The 16,432-nt window shown below is 47.6% G+C and overlaps 2 protein-coding genes across 4 annotated transcripts in view; one reads left to right on the top strand and one right to left on the bottom strand.

Annotated features, from left to right (window-relative positions):
* Amfr (autocrine motility factor receptor) overlaps positions 1–9,800 on the top strand; it is a 34,890-nt gene extending 25,090 nt beyond the window's left edge. Inside the window, exons 10-14 of the mRNA XM_032888087.1 lie at positions 292–395; positions 3,376–3,510; positions 4,783–4,866; positions 7,447–7,631; positions 8,355–9,800. Of these exons, the coding sequence (XP_032743978.1) occupies positions 292–395; positions 3,376–3,510; positions 4,783–4,866; positions 7,447–7,631; positions 8,355–8,502 (656 nt within the window). The 3' untranslated portion in view covers positions 8,503–9,800. The remainder of the gene's footprint in view (positions 1–291; positions 396–3,375; positions 3,511–4,782; positions 4,867–7,446; positions 7,632–8,354) is intronic.
* The window catches only part of Gnao1 (G protein subunit alpha o1), a 175,094-nt gene that overhangs the window by 5,544 nt on the left and 153,118 nt on the right, over positions 1–16,432 (bottom strand). The window contains exons 8-9 of one of the 3 annotated variants that reach the window (XM_032888088.1): positions 14,622–14,837; positions 12,350–13,713 (exon numbers count right to left, since the gene is read on the bottom strand). In XM_032888088.1, the coding sequence (XP_032743979.1) occupies positions 14,650–14,837 (188 nt within the window). In that variant the 3' untranslated portion in view covers positions 12,350–13,713; positions 14,622–14,649. Of the gene's footprint in view, positions 1–12,349; positions 14,838–16,432 lie in introns of those variants that run through there. The other 2 variants (XR_004386116.1, XM_032888090.1) reach the window with 2 other exon arrangements.

Below are 16,432 nucleotides of genomic sequence, written 5' to 3'. Positions count from 1 at the left end.
TGTTATTAACCTGTGTGATCTTGGATGTGTTCCCCAACTTCTCAGTGCCTCAGGGACAAAGACCAAGGTTGGGGTCAGAGTCATATCTCTGAGAGGAGTGGAAAGCACATGTGGGTTTTCCTGAGGACAGAATGAACTAATGTAGAGAAAACACTTGACAAAAACAAAAAGGCCTGGCATAAAGCAAGCCCTCAGTGAATAGCAGTTGTTGTAGTAGTGTCTGGATACACAGGTGACACTGGGGCACAGACCAGGGCACTAATTCTTGTGTCGGACTCTGGTTTGTCTTAGGGTCCCGGATTGCAAGCTGGCTGCCAAGTTTTTCAGTCGAAGTGATGCACACTACCAACATTCTTGGCATCACACAGGCGAGCAACTCTCAGCTAAATGCTATGGTAAGAAGTGCTACTGCTTAACACGAGAGCCAGTGGGCGACTGAAGGGCGTGAGGGGCTCCGGGACGGACACGTGGACGTGCGGACGTGAGGATGGCCTTGCTGGTTTCTCTCTTACCTAGGAGCACAGCTAAGTTTTTAGTGGCCATTTCCATTTCTTTTCATTTATTCCTTTCTTCTTTGTCTCCCCCTCTCTTCTTCCCTTCCTCTCTTGTAAAGAGATTAAATCCAGGGCCTTGCAGTTGCTAAGCACAACTCCACTGAGCGTTATCCTTGCGGTGGCTTTGACTCAATAAGCTAATAAGATGGTGCTGACTGTGGTGAGGCAGGCAGCCCAGACCGGCTTTTGTTTTACCTGTGGCAATGCTCACTGCGAGGTTCACCTAGCTGTGACCTAAGCCTACACCGAAACTGTTTGATTTAAGCAAACATTCAGAATTATTGACAAGAGTAAACAATGTAAAAATTGTGTAAGAACTATCTTTTTTGTTCTTCTGCCTCCAAAGTGTGTGTGTGTGTGTGTGTGTGTGTGTGTGTGTGTGTCTGCTCCTTGTAACTTTGAGGTATGCTATTGACTCAAGGAGATTGTTCAAATACTTTTCTTTTCCTTGATGATATGTATTTGTTTTTTGGGGTAGGGTTCTGTCTAACATGAAATTCTATGTAGAACAGGCCTGACTGCCTCTCCATCCTGAGTGTTGAAACTGAAGGCGTGTGCCACCGAATCTGGCTGACCTTAAGTTCTCTATTGAAACAATTGTGCTGAAGTCTCTCTCTATGAGTGGACTGTATTCAGCTCAGCAGTCGCAGTGCCATCAAGGCAGACCTGAGTCTTCTCCAGAAGGTGGTTTGTATGTAAGCCAAAAGATTGGCAAGATGGCTGTTGATAGAAGAAAAAGCAGAAACAGTTTTTCAGGCTGTGGGCGAGGTTGTGCTGGGAACTTGGGAAGGCTGCCTTGTTGGAGCAGATTGTTCATAGCAAATCGAAGGGGGCAGCAGAGAGATTTCTCATACACTCCTGCTACCTGTGAGTTTGCAAGGGTGTACAGTAAGCTACGGTCACCTTTGCAGAGTATTTCCACTGCCCTATCGAGAGCACAGCCATGGTTGTGTTTTAGTGAAGATTGTATGACTAGGCGTGATCTTTGGAGAAGTAGAAATTGAAGGTCCAAACCTGTAGAAATACTGACGGAAATCATCACCCTGGGAGACATGGGTGCTCTGGACTGATGAGCACCGGAGGGCTCTGGGCCGCCTCTGGCCTGCAATAGCCACATTCCAGGAGGTGCGAGCTCCTGAGAGGGGCTTGGTTTAGAATCTAGGCAGGCCCTGTCAGCTCTTTAGTTATTCGAATGGTCTGAAATAGACTAATTTTTAGTACAACTAATTTACTGGAACTATGCATTTTTAATTAAAATCCAGTGTTTGACTGGATTTTCTGGTAGAAAGATTTATGATAGAAAGTTCAATAAAATGAATCCAGCTTTGTTTTCCTTTTTCTCAATTGGAGGTAGAGAGGTAGTTGAGGAGAGAGGAATTCTATCTGCTTGTAGAGACTCTTTCCACTTTGCATTGGTTTGATTGGGGTAAAAATGGTCCATTCTTCATACAGTACGGGGTCTCCAGTGACATGGAGTCAGGGGCCCTCTGGGCACTGGACATCTTGTCGCTGTCCCCCCCAAGTGACTCAGCAAAGCCCGCAGTGACTCAGCAAAGCTCTGGACGGTTTTCACCTGAGCTGCTCTTTCAAGTTCCACTGCAGTTTGTGATGGAGTGATCCTCTGTACCTGACACCCAGTCATACTGTCTTGTACCTCAAAGCAGTTGTCTCTCCTGTTCCTTCCCTCCCTCTTTTCTCTATCGCTCTGTAAATTATAGAGATTTTTCTACAATAGAAACCTAAAATGTAAGCATTTATAAAATATATACTTATATGTATAAAACACATGCATATGTGCATTACGTGCACACACAAGTTTTGAGGTGCTTGGATGGAGGTATGGATGGAAATCTGTATATTTGTGCTGTACATACATGCCTAACCCGTGAGTGCATGCCGAGATGGATCTAGAGCAGAGTTTGAAAACTGTAGCTCCGAGGCAGTACTAGATGCTGTACCCAGTTGTTATTGAACTTGCAGCTCCTCCTCCCTCTGCCTCTGAGTGCTAGGGTTATAGTGGCATGTCACCATGCCTGGCTAGAAATTGACTTTTATAATTAAAAAAGTTACAGAATTTTGCATGTGAATATTCTATTTACAACTTTACATTCTTTAATTGTATTTTTTTAGATTGCAGTATAATTTGTATACAGTAAAAATGTGCTTTGGTTAATCGCAAGTTTAGCTCACACAGCTGTGTAGACTTAACCTAATCGGGAGTCAGGGTGGATCCAGTCCTCCTCTCTGTAGTTCCAAGGCCCCTTTGAAGTCTGGTTCTCCCTACCCAGGGCCGCCTGCCTGCTCGCCAAGCCCTTTCCCCAGCAGCACTCAGCCGTACACATTGCTCGACTCCCCCTCTACTTGCGCCTGTTTCCAGGTGTCATCCAATGGAACCTTGGCCTGGCTTTCACATCAGTCTTTTCACTTGGCATAAAGGATATGAATAGTATACACGCTGACTCTGAACATCTAACTGTAAAATGACCGCTTTAGCATAGCATGCAGGTAAATGCTGGCACCCATAAAGTAATCATAAATAAATCTTTAAAATGATCCCTTTTAAAACCAGAAGATACTACTTGACCCTTTCTTGAGATCCTACTAGATTTCTGTCTGCTCTTTTTGAAATTGTTGGATTCCCAGACGTCTGGTACCCTACAACAGTAAAAAGAAAGTAAAAAGGTGTGCGGGTGATCTGCTGAGCCAAAGTGGCCTTTCAAGATATGATGCCAACCTCTTTGTCCAGGGTCTGCCATGTATGCACAGTGACCCTCGAGTCTGCGGAGAGTGACCTTTGCTGGGGTTCCTTGTATTTATCCAGGCTCATCAGATTCAAGAGATGTTCCCCCAAGTCCCATACCACCTTGTGCTCCAGGACCTCCAGATGACACGCTCCGTGGAAATAACAACCGATAACATCTTAGAAGGACGGATTCAAGTACCTTTCCCTGTGCAGGTAAAACTGGGTTGTTATGCCTAACAAGTATATTTTATTTTTACAAAGATTGGTCCTAGCACCTAGATATTATGATTTGAGGAAGGGTTTATATAAGTTTTATTCAAATCCTGCATGAGAACACATCAACCAAAAGTAAATACAGACAATTGGAGTATTTTTTTTATGCAGAAACATACCCCAAATCAGCCTTCCCCTGCTGCAGGTCTGTAAGGGGATGCCATTGGTGCCTGTCAAAGGTTGACATCTATTTTTGTGAAGAGTGAAGAGTAAATATTTAGACTCTGCTTGTTTCACAATCTGTTGCAACTAAAGCAGGCATTGGCAGTGAATATGTGGGTGAGCAGGATTGGGGTCCAATAAAACATTATTTGTAGAAGTAGTTGAGAGGGGTGAATATGGGGCTATGGTTTATGAATCCCTGGCACTCCAAGAGAAGGCTGATTGTATATTGTGTGTGTGTGTTAGTTACAGCCCACATCTCTCTGAGGCTTGGACTTTGGACTTCATTAAAACGGTCAGAGTTTGTGCCTCATCACTCAGCCTCTTAGAGAGGCACAGAGGAGCAACAGGAGGGCTTCAATGATACTGAGGACGTCAGTGAGTCCTTCAGTGATGCTGGGGACGTCAGTGAGTCCTTCAGTGATACTGAGGAACTTCAGTGAATCCAGATAATCATTTACCAAAAGTTTTGGTGTACAGTCTATTAATGTATAGAGATTCATCAATAAAATAAAAAAAGATGAAGCTCTTTTGAAGATTGTAGCCTTTGGATACAGCTGGGCTAAGGTCTGTATAGCTGGGCTGGGCTAAGGTGCTAACTATATGTTCCCTTGGGTCTCAGCTCTGTGACCTGACTGTTAGCTGCCTGACTGGAGGTGGCAGAGTTGTCTCGTGTGGTCAGATAAGATTGTCAGTGAAACACATAAAGCAGACACGAAGGTGCTCAGACCTGAAGGGATATATTCTGCAGGAAGGACCCAGAACAGCTCTAGCCTGGAGATGTAATCGCAGTGCCTGCTTCATAGACCTTTAGGAAGGTTACTGAGAAAACCAAGTGTTTACTTGGTGCAGTTGACCTTTGCCATTGCCTTTTTGCAATCATTATTACGAAGAGGAAGCTGACTGGAGCCATTTGCTAACTATTCTCAAACATGGAACTTATGTAGACCTCCAAGTCCTTTGCCTTACCTTTCAGGTTGTGAGCTATGCTGAGAATGTCACCTGCCCCCTCTTTACCCCATCCTGAATGACTGCTGTGTTTTCTTTCAGCGGTCAGATAGCCTGAGGCCTGCACTGAACAGCCCAGTAGAAAGGCCCGGCACTGACCTGGAGGAGGGAGAAGCGTCTGTCCAGGTACGGTCAGCTTACTCGAGCTGTGCTGTAGAAGGGCAGTGTGGTCCTGTGACTCCATTACAGTTTATTGGGTTGGTAGTGTTGGGGTTTAAATCTTAACTCGCGTCCAGACAGCACACACCAAGGCAACATGGTTCCACATGGAAAGGTTTAACAAGACAGAAGAGTAGAAGAGGGGAGGAACAACGTAGGCTGGCCATGGGCGCCTGGGAGGAGGGCGGTGGATGGGGAGAGAAAGGACAGGGAAGAGGGCATGAGAGCAGAGAAGAGTAAGGGCAAGCAAGAGCAAGAGGGAGAGGAGGGGCAAGCTTTACAGTCAGGCACAGCAACTGTGGGGCAGAGCATACCTGGCTGTTGCCAAGTAGCTGTGGGGTGGAGCTTAGACAGAATCCCAACAGATAGTATAGTTGGAGAGGGTTTCAGTCTGTCACAGTGGGGAGGCAGGGGCAGTAGTTGAGTTCATGGTGACCAGATCTTGTGATGGAGGAAATTTACATCATCATCCCAGGCTAGAAAGCAGTGAGCAGGGCAGAGACAGGAGCAGGTTATCACCTTGGGAGGCCTGACACTAGTAACTTACTTTTGCCTGCTAGGCCCCACCGTTTCCACACCTAGGCTTGGAGCAGGCCCTGGTAGTGTATTTCTCTACTCTTTGTAGTTAGGGCCCCAAGACTGGAGGATGATGGGTTTCAAGCCAACCTGTAGTAAGTCAGACCCTGTCTCAGAGAACAGAGATAGGGCCATAGTTGGACTGTGCGTCCTTTTAAGACTATTGACTAATTTCTGCAAGAGGGTCTGTTTCTGCATTAGGATTTTGGACACTTACAGAACTGTGAGCATGATTCTGCCTTGGGGACATGTGAAGAACATGTTTGCCTTCATTCCTCAGTTGTTCAGAGTTAAAGAGTTCTAAAAAAGATTTTATTTTTTTTAGTGTAATGAGATCAAGGAATTTATAGGAACTTTGCCGTGTACAGGAAATTCAAAGACCTGACTAACAGTTCATTAAACTGTCATTAGGAAGGATGACCAGGGCCATAACTTGACCAGATTCATTATATTTGCTTAATTACACATACCTTTTACCTTCTGTTTGTGTCAGCCCTGAAAAGATAAATGTGGACTCACCGGACCCCTTTATGTTTTTCTTCCTAGTGTAGCTAATCAAATCACTAAAACAAAAAGCAAAGGCGAGAGGCCCTCCAGCCCGCCTAGTAGTCGTATCATTTGCTCCTTGGGTTGCTGTAAATCTGTCCACTTGTCCCAGGCAGTGAGTGAGACTTGAGGACACAGCAGGGCAGGGCTGAGGCAAGCTTGGTGGGCTTTGCTTTCCTTCTTCTTGTCCTCTATGGACTGGTTGACTCTTTGTAGCCTCCTGGGAGGCTTAGAATGAGGCTTTATGACTGTGTATCTTTATTGATGTTAATCCTCACTGCCCTGAATAGTGCCCAAAAACACCAAATGTTTGAGTTTGTGTTGGCCTTTACGACCACCTCCAGGTGACCTTTTGGGCTCGGTCTGTGTTCAACAACTTTAGGCTGGTTCCCATCTACAGGGCTGTTGCCTGAGCTCTAGGGTGTGTGTTGCTTACTGTCACCAGGTGTCACACTCCTCCCCACTCTTGGTGTGCTCCAGCCAGTTTCGTTAGACTTTGGCTATCACCAGTCCCTCAGCTCCAGTGGATGTGGGTGAGCAGTCCTCACGGCGCTCTCGTCTTTCAGGGTTTGTTTTTCACTTGAGTGATGTCCCTTTGCTCATTCATTCCATTGCTCACTAATGTGTACCTAGGTTCACCTCCTACCCCACCCTGTAAGACAAAGTCTTGCTAAGTAGTCTAGACTTACTCCGTGGGTCGGGCTCCATACGGCTGTCTTAAAGTCCACTCGGACTGGGCTGAAGGCAGAGAGAGCGAAGGGTAGGAGACAAAGAAGCACTCGCAGTGCGAACGCCTCTAGAAAGGCCTCAGCCCCGCTGCCGATGAGAGGCATGTGCTGGGCTAGCTCCGGCTACGTTCTCTGAGGCTGCAGCAGGAGCAGTGTGCTGGGTCTCACCTGTTTTAGGATGTCTGGCTATCTGGGCAGTATCTTGGCATTTGGAGCTTTGGCCAAAACCAGGAAAGTCCTTTGTTACTCTGTAAACACATAATCACTTGAGTCTGTATTCACAGAAGATCCTATTGACTGTTTTTAACTCAAGAGCAAACATTTCTTACAACAGATAAGACGTATTTAAATTCTTAAGCAGCTGGTAGGATTCTAAGAAAAGATTTTGGAGTACTAACTAGCAGTCTACTTGTGTTCCACTCCAAGAGTTTGGAAGTGTGTATCATGTTGTTCGTTACTTACAACTGCATGTACATGTATACACGTGCTGCCAGTTACTACTCCACTAACAGTGAGCAGTCCTGACTCTCAGCACAGGTACGTCAGACATGCGGCTTGCCTCCCCAGAGCCCAAGACTCCCTTGGCTTCCTGTCTGGCAGAAGGTCCAGCAGAGGCTTGTGCAAGGGGTGCACTTGGCAAGGTAAGGAAGCTGCCTGGGAGGCGAAGGCCTGTGATAACAGCTGCCTCTCTGTCCAGACGGAGCGTGTACCACTGGACCTCAGTCCTCGCCTAGAGGAGACCTTGGACTTCAGTGAGGTAGAGCTAGAGCCCATAGAGGTGGAAGACTTCGAAGCCCGTGGGAGCCGCTTCTCCAAGTCTGCTGATGAGAGACAGCGCATGTTAGTCCAGCGTAAGGATGACCTCCTGCAGCAGGCTCGAAAGTGAGTTGATTCTCCAGCCCTAGTTGGCACACACAAGTTATAGGGCAAATGGCAGCTGAGTGCCAACATGATCTCAGGCCTGTACATGAATTGCCTGTCTTCCCCTTGGTTCTGAGAAGAATCACTGTTAACCCATGTGACAGACACAGGTAAGAACGAGACCTAGGGTGCGAGGACCTGGGAGAGGTCTGCCCTTAAGATTCCTCTTGACTACTCTTCCCTGGGCCATGTGAACAGAGCACCGGTGTCCAAGAGTTCCCTGCAGTGGGCGGTACCTGGAGCGGTACCTCTTGTGGGTAGGACCTTATTTCAGTTCTCCGTGCGGGCTGTGGGCCTTGCACAGACCTGTTGTTGTAAGACCTAGTCTGTCTGTGGGAAGGAGAGAGGCAGAGGAGAGAAAGTTCAACTGTTATTTGACAGTCCTCTCCCTGGGAATTGGGTTCATCCAGGAGGAGTCTGCTGTGTCTGTCCTTCCTGCCTGGCTTCTTCCCTGTTCACCCTTCTTGGCTCTTCTTTCTTTCTCTTGGCTTCACATGTGCTGAGCAAGTGGCCTGCTACTGAGCTGCACTGTGCCTCAGCCCCTGGGCAAGGCTGTTTTTACTGCGGGTTGACCTTGACTGACCCTTGTGGAGGTGCTTGTGGAGAGGGGACTGAGAACAGCAGCGTCCTGCATGGCTTCCGGTTTCCCATCTTTCTCTCTCGTGGCTTTTTCATGTCTTATAGGCGGTTCTTGAACAAAAGCTCTGAAGATGATGGGGCCCCAGAGAGACTTCTCCCTTCTGAAGGCACGTCCTCTGACCCCGTGACCCTGCGCCGAAGGATGCTGGCAGCGGCTGCTGAGCGGAGGCTTCAGAGGCAGCAGACAACCTAGTGCTTCCCGACCTTCCTCAGCCTCCTGCCCAGCCCCAGCTCCCGGAAGAGGCCTGTCCCAGTTCTGCCTGCTGTGTGGAGACCTGTGACTGCATCTGCTGCATAAAGCATGTGGTCCCAGTAGTGTGTGGACAGCTGACAGATCGAATCCTTTGTAATACTTTCTATGTGACATTTCTCTTCCCCTTAGAAACACTGCACATTTTAACTCTAGGCATGGTCTCTTCTGGTGTTGACTGGACTTGTTGGGAGGAGGGGACAAGCAGAAGGAAGTGGGCACTTGGGCAGTCACCTGCCTACAGCAGGTAGCTTGAATTTGTTTTGACATAAGCCACAGCAGATGTTGGGTCTTTTAGCACCATAGCTGGAAGGAAGCATGGATCCTGGGGAGGGTGCATGGCAGCAGTCAGAAGGTGCGACAGGAAGCTGACTACACCACGGCTAGGCATCCTGTTATTAAATGCTGTGCGTGGGGAGGAAGCATCCTGTATTCTAGAGGCCAGTCCCACAGGCTCCTGGACCTCCAGACCAGCAGGGCATCATGTAGAAAGAACTGGTTTAGTATCTGCAGTAGAAAGAGTGAGCTCAGGGCTGCAGAATGAGGAGACCCTTTTCTGCCCTCAATATCCAGGACCAATCTGAGCCCCAGTCCACAGCTGGCTTCACATCCGTTCACTCTGGTGCTCTTGCATCACATAAGCTCGCCCCATGGCCACCACCTCTCTCCACTCCCTGCTTAATTCAGGCATGGGAAGGGGTTGAGTAGCAAGCTTTGGTTATGATTTTAATTCCTTGGTCAACCCAGTTAGGCTATGCTAAACATAATGGTTTGATCCTTGGAAAAAGCTGTGGCCCTGTTAGGCAGGGGTGTTTTGGAGGACATTGCTGAAGAAATAACTTTTGTATCCTTCCCTCCTGGAGCCCTTCATTCTCCTGCTTTCGTTCCTGTGGGTCTCATCAAATAGAAGCAGGACATTGAATAATCCACATGCCTCAAACAGTCTTGGTCCCAGATCTCAAATTCTCCATGTATTTAAGGATTTGAAACACGCAATCATAGGTTACATAGTTTTATGTCCCATTGGATTAAGCTTTTTTTTTTTTTTAATGTTTCAAAACATAGTTTTATGGTAGTCCTTTTGGGGAAAATCCAGTATTATCTAAAATTATTGGCAAAGTTAAATGTATTTTACATACCTGAAAGTTTTTAGAATGTTGACAAGTAACTGAGAAAAGGATAACAGGCGGATAGGCGAAGATAATTTATTTCAATAAATCTTTCAAAAGCCTTACCTTGAACTGCTGTTAGTTAAATTCCTATGGGTTTTTTGTTTGTTTTGTTTTTGTTTTGCTGAAAGCATAGCAACTTGTTTTTATTATAAAGCAACAATAATAAAAAGCAAAATCTTGTCATGTTGTGTGGGGACCCCTGGACTCCCACACTGCTCGTGTCTGCTCTGTGGGTTGGGGGTTTTATAACTGTTGAACTGGGTGAGGTGTTGTCTCTTCTGTGTTTTACTTAGAGCAGGCAGCACTGGGCTTGTCTTTGTCCTTGACACCTTTCCATGATGCACATGAAAATAAAGTGGAAGCTAAGTCCACTCTTCTTTCATTCAGGGGTGGGACAGTAGGAACCATTCAGAGGGTCTAGGAACATTGAATACTGAACAGTAAATGGAAGTGCCTTAGCATGGCTTAAGAGAGAAGTCCCAGGTTTATGCTTGATTTGCTCCCTCTGTAGATGGGTTGGGTCAAAAGGAAGCTGGTAGAGAAATGATCTGGACAATCAAGGATTCTGGGTACAATAGGAAGCTTCTTGGCTTTCGTCACTTCTTGGGGACAATGGACAAGGTAGCTACTCAGTGAAGGCCCTGGTGGTGAGATTGGGTAGCTTTCACTGTCCTCTGGCAGCCAGGTCATTGGTCATCTGGCTCGGCTGTAGAGAAGCAAAGCTCCAAGAGACTTCTGGCTAATTTTGGAACTATTCTGCAGTCTTCTTTTCCTAATTTTTTATTTTCCATATTTAATTTTTGTCTTCTTGGGTCCTTAATTTTTCTTTCAACTTTGATGCTTTTCTGTAGCAGGATGATTGTGTAAATTTACACGAGGGCCGGTTTGACTCTCGAGCGCTTAGGTAGCCTGCATTTGACCTTCCCTAGAGTAGAGAATGATCTTCAGTCTGTAGCCAGCAGGCTCCATCCTTCGCTGAGATTTTGGGAAAGGGATCAGACAGCTCTTTGGCAGTTGGGAACACACAGGTAGGAGGCTGGTTAAGGAGTTGTGTCTGTCCTCCCTGGAAGGCTCTCTGTCTTACCTGAAGATCCATCTCCCATCTCTGCTTTCAATAAGTCCTGACGTGTTTCTAACCCTGACTGTACATGGAGAGTGCGTGTGTGTTTAAATAGTGTATAGATTCTGCCCCTGTGATTCTTGTACTAAACCTTCCCTCCCTAGCCTTTCCAAAAACTACTTCCTTACCTTTCTCTTAAAGAAAGCCATGCTAGGACTTAACCTACTGGATACTGCCTTGCCTAACATGATGGTATCCTAGATTCTATGTCCAGCACTGGGAGAAATAGAAAATTAAGGTTTAAAACATTGGCTTTCACCTAAATCTGCAAAAATTCACTTGTAGTTTGGTAAGTTGGGAAAGAGCTAGCTAGAATGTAGCTCATTTTGAGAGAAGTTCAGATGTCTGGGTTGTGTTTACCTTTGGCCTTCCATGGGGATCTTGGTTTGTCGTCTGATACAGCAGTCCAGGTGTGGACTGGTCGTAGGTTGTGTGTCCCCCTCTGTAGTCAGCAACTTGGAGTGGAGGCGTTGGTAGGAAAAGCACTGGGAAAGAGGTGCGCCTTGGCAGAAGAGGCTTCGGGGTGTGCATTCATTTACTAGGTACTTAGGGCAGCTGGGGACAGGCCTTGGTCTGAAACAGTATTGTGTCTGCACCTTCACACATACACCATGCTGGGTTCAGATGACCAAAGGCACGTGCCATGTGCTTTCGGAGCTAAGAATTTCCACGTGGGGTGCTGTTGGGATAGGATTTTACTAATGGACTCCTGGAAGGTTCCCCCATTGCACTGGTACAGAACCTACCCTGAGCTGCTTACCTAATGACTGGTCTGTGGTGGGAGGCATTTAGGTGGGCCAGTCTCAATCCATTTGCTAGTTCTTAGCAAAGCCGAGTAGTCTGAGGGGCCATAGAGAGATCAACAGCTGGGAAGCTCAGGTCTGGGAGCCGAGCTGTGCTGTCCTGGGTTCCACCTGCTGAGACCCCTGTACCCAGCTGCAGTGGGAAAGCAACGCGGAGGAATCCTGCCGGAGGGTCTTTGGACCCAGCTTGTCCTTTGGTCTCAAAGTGGGTGTGCAGAAGGCTAGGGCAGTTTGACCTTCTTGGAGCACCTATCTTCCTCTCGGAGGGAAAGCCCTGGGCATAGAAGACAGGAGCTGGGTGTGACTTGTCTTTGCTCTGCTTTTCTCGCCCCAGTGTCAGGCCACCAGGAACATAAAACCAGCTGTGCTGGAGAAGTTGCCGCAAAAATAAAACTGCCCATCTCCCTGCTTCCGTGCACGCCCACGCATGAGAGAGAAAGGAGAGGAAGGTTAGGGACACAGAGACTGACGGGAGGAAAGGGGAAGGAGAAGAAAGACAGATTCTAGGCAGTCTTCCCAATGGCTGTGCTCTGAACTGCCTCCCCTCAGTGACAAAATGTTGAGGACCTAGATGATCCTGTGGAGAAATTCCTGACCCACCACCCTCCCAGGGTAGGTGGCCTCGTGTCTCCTTTCCTGTCGCAGTGAAGCCCACCCCAGGGACGATCGTCTGGAAGGCAGAGGTGAGACTCGGGTACAGACAAACACTCTCTTTATTGAGCTACACATGAATCCGTTAGAGAAGTAGGCTGGCAGTGTCAGGTGTCACAAACCTCACCGTTGGGAATAGAAAGGCTTACAAAGACCCGTGGGCTTTTTATTTTATTTTTTTTTTTAACGTTTTTCCTTTTTTTCAAGTTTTTTTTTCCTGTATTTTTAATTTTTTTGTGTTTTGTCTTTTTGCCTCCTTTATTGAAATGGCTGTGACTGGTCTTCAGCAAATATTGTCTTAAAAGTGAAACCGTGAACAGGTCTGGGGGATACTAGTCAAGTAGAAATGACGTAGGACTGATCATGAAAACTGGCTTTAATGTAAACACTACATTCCATCTTTTAATTTTTTTTTTTGTTTTTCTTCCATCTTGTGGTATTTAAAAACTTTTATTTATTCATTTTTTTTGTTCTTTTTATCTGCAGCACAAACATCCCAACATGAGAGCAAGGGAACACAGGTCACTGGAACAGAGAGGAGAGGTGGAGAGGGGGCCACACACAAGGGAGGGCTTCTGCCCAGGGCCAGAGGCTGTGATGTTAAAGGAAAGACAAAAAACAAAACCACACAACCCCCGTCCCCCAGACACTGGCAGAGCTGGTCAGGTATGCATGGGAAGTACTCTTTAGGACGAGAAGAAAAACCAAAAAAGAACAACACAAAGGGAGCGTAGGAAGGGGCCGGGCGAGGTGCGTCTATGGGGCTGGGTTTCTATTGATGAGCGTTGTCTGTGGCAGCTACCCCCGCCAGCCAGAGCTGTGCTTTTCTACGCAAACTGCAAACTTCGAGTGAGTGTGTTCGGAGTTGGGTGGCTGGGTAGGGCTGCCGCTGCTGCCTGGTGGTGTATGAGGTGTCTGGGCAGCCGACAGGCGTGGGAGAGGGTGGTTACAGTGGCCAGTGGCCTTCTAGAAAGCCTAGCCTGACAAGTTCTCACCAGCCCTGGGCTGCACAGAAGCCCTGGGAGGTACTGGGCCCAGCACTGCCTCTGTGTGCCAGCCCCAATTTAAGCTGGGATGGGGAGGGTGTGGTTACTGACGTGTATGGTTTTTTTTTTTTTTTTTTTTAACTTCAAAATAAAAGGAAATATGGATGAAATGGTGAGTTTTCCTTTTTAAAGCTACAAAGCACATGAGAAATGTTTTTTTTTTTTAAATCCTTTCAAGTTCTAAATGTAAAGACTCAACTAAAACCGTATTCTACAGCATTCTACAGAAATACACAGCCGTCAGTCACTCTGGGGTCGTAGGTTAGACAGGGGCTTGGTACAGAAAGGCTGTGTGTCTTACAAAGGCCAAAGGTCATGCTACCAGGAGATCAACATCAACAGCAAAGAGTCCATGAAGCAGTCTGTAGAGAGAGAGATAGGTGCCAGTCTGACCATTTTCTTTGACTTTACAAACCAACCAACCAACAAACCAACCTAGAACCTTTAACTAGTGCAGGTGGTGGGGCACAGTGGGGAGCCCTTAGTAGGGAAGCCCATCCCTGTCTTGTACCTTGCTTCTGGCCTGTCCAGCCCTCCCCAGACCACTCACACCTCGTCCAGGGCCCTCTTGGAGGAAATCTGGCTTTAACTCTGTAGTTGAGTTTGGGCAGTGGCTCGTGCACTCCCTCCCCTCAATTACGTGAGAAAGCAGACCAGGTCTCCCATCTCTAAATTTTCCTCTGTTCCCATGAATAAAGAAAACTCAGGAGACAGTGGATTGATCGGAGCAATGATTCTTCTAGATTCTTGAAATAAATCACCACCACCACCCAAAATAGAAGGGTCCCTAGAGTTTTCTGTTGTGGCTATGATAGGGGGATGTTTAGTGTTGGCCATTTCTTAAATGTTTTTGAAATTTGGGGAGGAGCAGGGCAGAACTGAGCAGGCTGCCTCATGGTAGGATACAGAGGGGGACAGGCTGGACAGAACCAGGTCTCCCCCTGCCTGCCGTGCTCATGCCCTGGGGCTGTCTAGAGGAAAGAGTGCCAACCCAGGTTCCCACCATGCCCTGTGTGAGTGTGCACGCACATGTGTGCATGCTCATGTGCTGTCCCAGGGAAACTGATGAGCTAGGGATGGTGGTCAGTTCTGTCCGCAGCTCTTTTAAATATTAACTAAAAACATTTTTCTAATATATACGTGTGTATAGGTAAGGTTATGGTATGCCTTTTTAAAGTTTTATGTACCAACTTGCACTGGTTAGTGGTGTGTGTGTGTGTGTGTGTGTGTGTGTGTACACAAGCTGTTCTGTGAGTGCTGGAATCATTACCAAATAGGTTGCTATACAGGACAAGAGGTCAGTACAAGCCACAGCCCCGGAGATTGTTGGCAATGATGATGTCGGTGACGGCGTCGAATACCACCTGGATATTATTCGTGTCTGTGGCACAAGTCATGTGACAGTAAATTTCTTTGTTGGGTGAGCGGTTTTTGCTTTCAAACTGTGTTTGGATGTAGGCAGCTGCGTCTTCATAGGTGTTGGAGCCTGTGGAAAGATACAGAGGGACAAGCAAGACGCCCTGGTGAGAGCTGGGCGTGGACGGGCGGGCAGGAGGCAGAGCAGGCGCGGTGAGGCCGGAGGGAACAGCATTGCTGCCTCACCCGATTCTCCAGGGCAAGGCTGCACGGAAGCTACAAACCACCAAAGGCCCGGCCTTGCCTGGCTTCTGCTTCCTCAGCTTTCACTTACTGTGTTTGTATTGTATGTCCGAGATGGCTCTGGGCAGAGCCGTGGTCACAGATGATCTCATTAACAAAGCTAGGTAAAGCAAGGACCTTTCCATGTCACGAAGATGAAATGGAAACCAACTCCATTACACTGTCTCACCACTGGGCCATCTCCCCAGCCCATGTGACTTTTTAAGATTTATTTTTTTGTTTGTGTGTGTGTGTGTGTGTGTGTGTGTGTGTGTGTGTGTGTGTATGCCTGTGTGAGGATATGCACATGTGAGTGCAGTGTCCACGGAAGCCAGAGAGGGCATTGGATCTCCTGGATATGGAATTAAGAGGTAGATGTGAGGCACCTGATGGGTGCTAGGAACTGATCTTGGGTCCTCTGCAAGAGCAGGACACACTCTTAATCACTGAGCATCTCTAACCCCAACCCTGCAATTCTAATAAACCTGTGAACAGAGTCCAGGGAGGAGGGCGCCAAGAGGCAGTCTTGTGGTACTTCAGGTGTGGTGGGCATCAAACTAGCCTGTGGTCTGTCTGCATGTAGTAGCTTCCTCCGAGAGGTCCCTTCGTGGGCTAAGTCTCAGTTCTTGGGTAAGTGGCCAGGACATGGGAACAGTGACAAGCTTATGTGAGCTACCCATTGGGCTCTACAGTACCTCTAACAATTCCTTTGGGGTCCCCTTGATTCTGGCAGGCTGGGTGGGGGATAGCAGGGCATGTTTGTGGATGATTTAAGGAGTTTTCCAATCAGCTACTGTCTAAGCACTTCTGGATCTGCCCTGTGGGCACTGTTTAGTTGAATAACCTATGCTGTAGACCACAACAAATGTTTGGAAAAGTCCAGAACAAGGAAGGTGCCCCATTTCCCTTAGTCTGTTAGGAAATGGCCAATACAGAAAACAATGGTATCCTGGGGGAGTGTGAGCACAGGCTGGCTGGCAGGGTGTGGGCCACTGGAGGCCCTGGCCGGCAAGGTCTTTCTTCCCTTCTGAAAGAAAAGATAGCTCCAAGCTGGAGTTCCAGGCTGGTGCTGAGCCGCTGTGAAGGCTGAGCCTCCGTGAAGGCTGAGGGATGGGACATCCCCCAGGTGGGGTAGGGTTAGCCCCTTCCACCCTCATCACAGAGCTATTGAGAGCAGAAGCACATTCGGTGGTAGGTGTCGGTGAGCTCAGCAAGGCCCCCAGAGAACGGGGAGTGCTACAGGCTGCTGTGCTAAGGAGCTTCCCAGATGGAAAGCTTCAAGAACAGGCAGACTTCCAGATGTGGTCCACTGTGCCACGCCTGATAAGCCCGGTGTACTTACACAACTACCTTGCACACACATACCCTGGCTCATCCAGTCTCTCAGTGACCTCCTAACCCTCCTCCTCCTACCCGTTCTGTGCCCTCATAACTCCATATCCC

Source organism: Rattus rattus, chromosome 17 (assembly GCF_011064425.1).
Source record: "Rattus rattus isolate New Zealand chromosome 17, Rrattus_CSIRO_v1, whole genome shotgun sequence".
NCBI lineage: Eukaryota > Metazoa > Chordata > Mammalia > Rodentia > Muridae > Rattus > Rattus rattus.
Note: the sequence above shows the minus strand (reverse complement) of the source record. Positions and strands in the feature narration are given on the sequence as shown.